The sequence below is a fragment of the Limanda limanda genome, chromosome 17, assembly GCF_963576545.1.
Source record: "Limanda limanda chromosome 17, fLimLim1.1, whole genome shotgun sequence".
Classification (NCBI taxonomy): domain Eukaryota; kingdom Metazoa; phylum Chordata; class Actinopteri; order Pleuronectiformes; family Pleuronectidae; genus Limanda; species Limanda limanda.
This window is the reverse complement of record NC_083652.1, coordinates 9,285,783-9,292,872: the sequence shown is the minus strand read 5'-3', so window position 1 is coordinate 9,292,872 and position 7,090 is coordinate 9,285,783. Positions and strand designations below refer to the sequence as shown.

Genomic DNA, 7,090 nt, shown 5'->3' with positions numbered 1-7,090 from the left:
AACTAAGGATTAAAACAGCGACTGGTGTAGGTTTCGTTTTCCTGATGTCATGACAAACAGCTAGGGCCCCGTGAGGGTTCCTGACAATCATCAACAACAACAAAAGAATACCTCTGCTATAGGCTGCTAATAGAGTAAACATAGATTTATATTTAAACAATAGGTGTGGATATTGCTTTAATAAAAAAGGATTATTTAAGAATAGATAAGAGATTTTACAGCACGGCATAGTCTTAGCTTCCTATGTCGCTGCACAATGATGACTCTCTGTTGGCCCTCGAAAGCCTCCCTCAGTGGGGCCATCGTCAGATTCAATGGGTTTTTACTTTCGTTTCCTGTCCTCCTCACACAGCTGATCATGACACAAGTATAAAACCTAGGAAAGGATAGGGGACCAGGAGAAGCTGGGAACACCACACACCTCTCCACAGCTGACTGGTGAGTACATATTGTAATGGCTAAATTAACTAAGTATGTGTGAAACCTATGTTGTAGTTGGAAAGTAAGTTTTTGTAGCTCTGTCTAAAGGCTTTTATGACCTTTCTACATACATATACAAACTGTTCAAATATTTTATGGCTTGGACAGTTTTAATTGTGTGAACTGTGTATTACCTGAAAATCGTTAGACCCTTTAGACTCCCCAAAGAACTGAATGTATGTCTGCTTATCTCCAAAGGAAACACATGTAAATCAGTTGTCTGTGTTTAGATAGCTCTCTCCCTGTGCCTACAGAACCAGTCTGGATTGGCTGAGAGAGATAGCCTTAGTCCTCCTATATAAGACCATATATTTGACTGTCCTGCATCTTCACTCTGAGACCCTTGCGGTTTCCCTGTGTTGATCCTTTCTGCAGAAAGACCCTTATTAAATACACTTTGTTGTTTCTAGCCTCTTGTATCTCCAGATTTCCATCACAATATTAATCCAGCTTCTTTTCCAGCAGATGATAGATTAATTAGTGGCTTTTATTTTGACTGTGTGGTGTCTGTGTTGAAAACACTGTCAATGTATAATCCGGTGTTAATTGCTTCCCTGCAGTACTTTGGTGATGATTGTAGGATTCTGATGTGTTGACAAACAGGAGTAAAGTTGAAGATGCAGACTTCGGACTGTATTCATACCAGCAGGAAGTGGTGGAAAGGGCTCTTCAGGGAGAGAACGTGATCATCTGGCTGCCGACCGGAGGCGGAAAGACACGAGCCGCTGTGTACGTGGCCAAGAGACACCTGGAAACCACACAGAACGCCAAGGTGGTGGTCCTGGTCAACAAGGTACCCAGAATGCACCAGACAGACAAGATGAACACAGCTTATTTCAACCAGTGTGGCGAGAGGCAGATCAAATACAGTGGGGTTTTATGTATTGTGTGCTGCAGGTTCACCTTGTGGACCAACATTACAACAAAGAGTTCAAGCCTCATCTGGGCTGCGACTACCGCCTGGTCCCAGTGAGTGGAGAGAGCGAGTTGAAGGACCTCTTCAGAAAAGTGGTGCAGGACTCGGACGTGGTCATCTGCACAGCACAGATCTTGTACAACTCTCTGACCAACAGCGAGGAAACCAAACATGTTGAGCTCTCGGGTCAGTGAAAGTTAGTTTTAACGGCCTTGATTGTGATTACGTAATGACACGATCAACTGAGTCTTTGTGGTTCCCCCGCAGATATCACTCTACTGATAGTTGATGAGTGTCACCACACCCACAAGAAGTCGGTCTACAACCAGATCATGAGTTTCTACATGGAGAAAAAGTTGAAGGGAGAGCTTTCGTTGCCGCAGATCCTGGGTCTCACTGCATCCCCAGGGACGGGGGGCGCTAGGATCCTGGAGACTGCCGTGGAGCACGTCCTGCAGGTCAGGGTCTCTCTTGTCATGTCTGTGTGATGTCCCACATCTCTGTTCTTCTACATGTTTAATCATGAAAAATCGTCTGCACGAGTCCCAGTGGTCCCTCTTTGATTTTAGTCCAAGGTGCGCGCGAACAGCCAAACCAAAACGTTTTAAGCAAAGAACATCCCAGTGTTTCACCAAATGGGAGGGGGCAGATTACAAGTCTTGCCAGGACTTTTTATTTTCTTCTTGAGGACGGAACTTGTCTTAAAGTCTTATCCCAATGCTAGAGACAGGATGGAAACTCCCAGCACAAAACATTAAATGTCTTATTTAAATAATTCCTGCAGAGGCCTTTAGACTTCTCAGGTCAACCATCTTTGAGACTCAATTTTGGTCAGGCAGATTATTTTTCATACTCGATATAAAAGGTCAGTTCGTAACAAGTTGCCCGACAATCTTCCTCCCTCTCCGTCTCAGATTTGTGCCAACCTGGACTCATCTATAGTTTCAACCAAGAACTATGCCCCTGAGTTGAAGAAGAAGGTGCCGAGACCCATCAAGACATTTGACATCGTCGAGGACAGGCCTGAGGTAAAAAAAACAACTCATTTGTAAACTCCACCATTGAGATTCTATCATATTTGAACAATTTGAACCGTATTTTGTTCTTTTAGGACCCGTTTGGGGATGATCTGAAGAAGATGATGCAGAGGATCGAAGAGCACATGAACTTACCTGCAGACTTCACACTGAGAGAGTGTGGCACGCAGGAGTACGAGGCAGATGTGGTGATTTTAGAGCAGCGAGGTATGTTTCCGTTTTCGTCCTCTAATTTAAGGCTGTTTTAATGTCAATGCCACCAATACATCATCTGTATGTTTGAATGGATTAGGGGTGAGAGAGGACAACAGACGGCTCGCACAATGTGCTGTCCACCTCAGACAGTACAACGATGCCCTGCTCATCAACAACACCCTGCGTATGATGGATGCTTACCACAGCCTGGAGGAGTTCTACATCTCTAAATCCAACACAGCAATCGACGAAACAGACTTCTTCCTGGTGGGAATTTTCCAAGGTAAGAAAACAGAAATTTTCATTACTGAATTGAATTTATGATGTATCATCCACACACATGTTTTCGCAAACCAAAGCTGCTTTGAGACTTTCACTCAACTGCGGAGATTATTTTCACTTTCTCAAAAGGAGGTGCTTGTGTGAACCAAATGTCCAAGTGAGAGCCTCTGGATATCTGCAGACTTTCTCCCCCGCCTGGCTTCTTAGAATAGAGTCAGCAGAGAGTCTGCAAAATAGATGTCACTCAATTATACACACTGCACCTTTATTTCACAGTTCACTGAAAACCGCTATGAAAAAATCCTTTTTTTGCTACGTAGAGAATCGGGCGGATTTGAGGAGACTTGCAGGAGATCCTCGCTACGAGAACCCGAAGATGGCCAAACTTGAGAGCGTTCTGCTGAAACAGTTTGGTTCAGGTGTGCAGTCAAAGGGGATCCTCTTCAGCAAAACACGTAAAAGCATCCACTGCCTCCATGATTGGGTCCTCAACAACAGAGCCTTACAGGAAGCTGGCGTCATGGCAGACGTCCTGACCGGAGCTGGCAACGGCAACACTTACATGACACAGGTGAGCTGATGTATGATGAGCTTTAGATCGTCCCAATTTATGTTTGGTGTGACCTAACATGCTTTTCTTACACTTACACTTTGCAGAGCGAGCAGGACGGCACGATTTCCAATTTCCGAAAGGGCGTTTCCAACCTTCTCATCTCCACCAGCGTGGCTGAGGAGGGCCTGGACATTCCTGAATGCAACCTGGTGGTGCGCTACGGCCTGCTTACAAATGAGATCGCCCAGCAGCAGGCCAGCGGACGTGCCAGAGCGGTAGACAGCAAGTATTCAGTGGTCGCCATGAAAGGGGGGCAGGAGGTGCGCAGAGAGCTCACCAACGAATATCTGGAGGAGCTGACTGGGAAAGCCATCGCTCGGGTCCAAGATATGAGCCCCCACGAGTTCCGCGGAAAGGTGAGGCTGTGGCCCTCTGTTCATTCTTATTGTGTGCTCCCAGGTCTCTGTGTTTTCTTACCTTTTATTCTTCTTTGGCTCCAGATAACTAAGAAGCAGACAGAAGCTGTCAATACAAGTAGAATCAAAGAGAGCTGTGAAAAGCAGAAGAAGAGTCTCTACACCGCTTCCAGTATCCAGCTCCTGTGTCGAAACTGTTACGAGCCCGTGGCCTCTGTCAGCGACATTAAACTCATCGACAATGTGCACCATGTCAATGTCAATCCGTCCTTTAAGTGAGTTGAACTCCTTCGGGAAAGAGAGTTCATCCATATGCACATTCATGCCCCAGTCTACACTACATCTTCATTGCTCTAATCTTGTCTATGTTCTCAGGAAACACTACAAATTTGGACGGCAAAAGGTGCTCCCAAAGAGTTTTGAGGACTGGGAGCCTGGGCGGATTATCAGCTGCAACAACGGCAACTGCAGCCAGGTATGTTGGTCCTTCTGCCAAATATTGATTCGAGACTCAGATACCGAAATGTTCCTGCTCTAGGCAGCTTGTTGATAGAGCTAATGTTAGCGCTGATTGCACGGCGGGATCTGAGTGTTATTCTTATGTAAATTCACAGAAATGGGGATTTGAGATGAAGTACAAGGGTGTCGCCCTGCTGCCCAATCTGGCCATTAAGCATTTTGCCCTGCTGACGCCTGATGGCAGGATGACTAAGAAGCAGTGGAAGGATGTCCCTTTCACTTTGGACAACTTCAACTTTGAAGATTACTGCCAAGATAACTTCCCTGACCTCTTCGACTGAGGAACCAACCACAGAGCTCATTGTGTTTTATTTCTCACTGTACGTCAGTTTTTATCTTTATTTTTTACCAGTCTGTGTGTTTGCGAGTCGAAACTCTTTTATAGAAACCAAGACTGTGCAGTTTGGGATACTTCATACATGAACACAAGCTACTCTAAAATATGCTCCACACGTGCCTGCACTTATTTATGCTGCGGGGCCAATGAGGCAGCAGCAGTGTGCTAAAGCCCATTACACATCGATCATGCTTGAAATTAGCATGACAGCTTTGTTTACGCCCACGACCCACTGTGGCTTTGCATGGTTCTGTGTCTATTTTCCGTGCTTTAACTCAAGCGCAGAAACAAAAGCACAACATGAAGTCAACAGTAAGACGAAGCTTAACCATCACCACGGCTTGACGTGTTGTCATGAAGACGGTGTATCATGAACGTTCTTTTTGGTTTTTAAAAATACTTTTAATTGGAAATCATTTTTTGATGCAGTTACATGTGTGCTGTGGTGGGATGAAACAAGGTACAATTACTTTTTCACTGTATTCAAGTACTGTTTTCATGTATCTGTACTTAACTTGAGTTGATTTATCTTTGGGTACTTTACTTTACTTTACACTTTTACTCCTCTACATATATCAGCAATTATTTCTACTCTAATACATTTTACAATGTGTTGTTACATGTAACATTTTTTTTTTGATATATTTTCTAAAAGTAATCAAAATAACAACAGGGGGATAAATTATCTAATCCTGCATCACTGGTGCAGAAAAGTCACTGCAGAGACTCAGCCATAAGAATGTAATAGACCTTGGTATCAGGGAATAGGCTACACTCTGCAAGCACTTTTACTTTCAATACTTTGCAAGTATATTTTAAAGAAGAACTTACTTACTTTTACTCAGGTAGAACTGTTAATTTGGTACTTGTGTAAATTTGTGTATCTATTGTTACTTCAACTTAAGTAAAATGTTTGAGCACTTCCTCCATCACTGGTAATATGATATTATATCGATATGAATGATCTCAAATAACATATGTAATCATTCCAATGTTTAACAAGAGGTTATTTTTAGGAGTATTAGCTCTATTGCCTTGTTTCCCTCTTGACTTTATAAACAGGTTATTAAATATAAATCATTTGCCTCTATGAGCCACTAGGTGTCAGTGTGGGTTAGCCAAAGGCCCACACAAATTCCCACACTACTGTCATCTACCTTTGTAACCTCCAATAAACGGTGTGGGTAAAACCAGAATAGAAATTGTACCTATTGGATCTCAAACTGAAAGCAGTGGGCCGATGACGTACAGACACTCTGGCTTCACAGGAGCGTCTGAGACCCCATATGTGCTGTAACACAAAGGATGAAGAATATGAGTGTGCGATTCTCTGTTCAAACCACCTAGACTTTGCTGATTTGCACCTGAGCAAGGCACTCCATCCCCAAACTGCATCAGGGGAGTGTCCTCTGGGCCGCTGGTGCAAGATGGCCTCCAAAACGTGTGTATGCAACACCTGGAAAAGAGGAAAATCTGTATTTCAGTTAATAAATAACTTTGATGCTTTGAGTTCTGATATGAACAGTGTGGTTGTTTCTATATATGTGGTGCATCCAGCAAAGAAAATCCCAAAAATCTCAATGCCTGTGAGAGCTTTTCTTTGAAGGTGTTTTGAAATGAGTACTGTTGCTAAGTTTGGCTGCTGCAGCTCACAATACGCTGCTTCTGCATCCCTGGATCAATACACCATGTGAACAGTCTGCATAGAGGAACAGATTTATTAGACCTGCAAATTATCGTTTAACACGTTGCCTTCAAAGATACACAATCTCCACTTTTTTTCTCTTCTTCCGAGAACCCACACAGCTTGATTTTATCAATCCCCAAAGGACGCATTCAGACAGCTAATCATTTACAGTTTCATTTTGCCGCCGCTTTGTTTACACACGCGAATCAATCTTAACACGCAGCAGCAAGAAGCCTCTGCCGTAATGAGCAGCTTCCAAAACAAACCCCAGATTATGAAACTGTAAAGCGAACCCGGAGAGGAAACCATTCATTTCAGGCTGGCAGCCGTATTGGGGTAGATTCAGTTTTGAGCCGCAGAAAACATCTTTGCATGCATCTGCGGGCCAGACATGGATGGGTCAGCCTCACAGTGTCACATGTGTCGTAATCCCTTCCGATCTGGCAGAGAGCTGGAGTCAGTGGTGCCGCCATGGACGTAATCACACTGAAAACAGGCTCTGTTCCGGTGTCAGGGCTCACTCCGGCTCCAGCGGGCGGAGAGGAGACGTTCAGTGTGTGATTTACTCTGATCAGGCTCCGGCTCTATAATCAACGCTGATTGCTTCCTTTTGCTTTCCAGCTCAACACCCCATGCATCTTAATTGCAATTAGCTCTCTTCTGAAATT

General features: G+C 44.0%; 1 protein-coding gene across 1 annotated transcript; it reads left to right on the top strand.

Annotated features, from left to right (window-relative positions):
• Window positions 1–373: 373 nt before the first annotated feature.
• On the top strand, window positions 374–6,244 carry LOC133022944 (ATP-dependent RNA helicase DHX58-like; the record flags this gene model as incomplete). Its single annotated transcript, XM_061089849.1, has 12 exons — window positions 374–438; window positions 1,084–1,273; window positions 1,378–1,582; window positions 1,664–1,854; window positions 2,311–2,424; window positions 2,508–2,640; window positions 2,726–2,911; window positions 3,231–3,481; window positions 3,568–3,879; window positions 3,964–4,154; window positions 4,255–4,354; window positions 4,494–6,244. Coding segments are annotated over 12 exons (2,124 nt in total), but the record flags the coding sequence as incomplete, so codon positions are not given.
• Window positions 6,245–7,090: the final 846 nt, after the last annotated feature.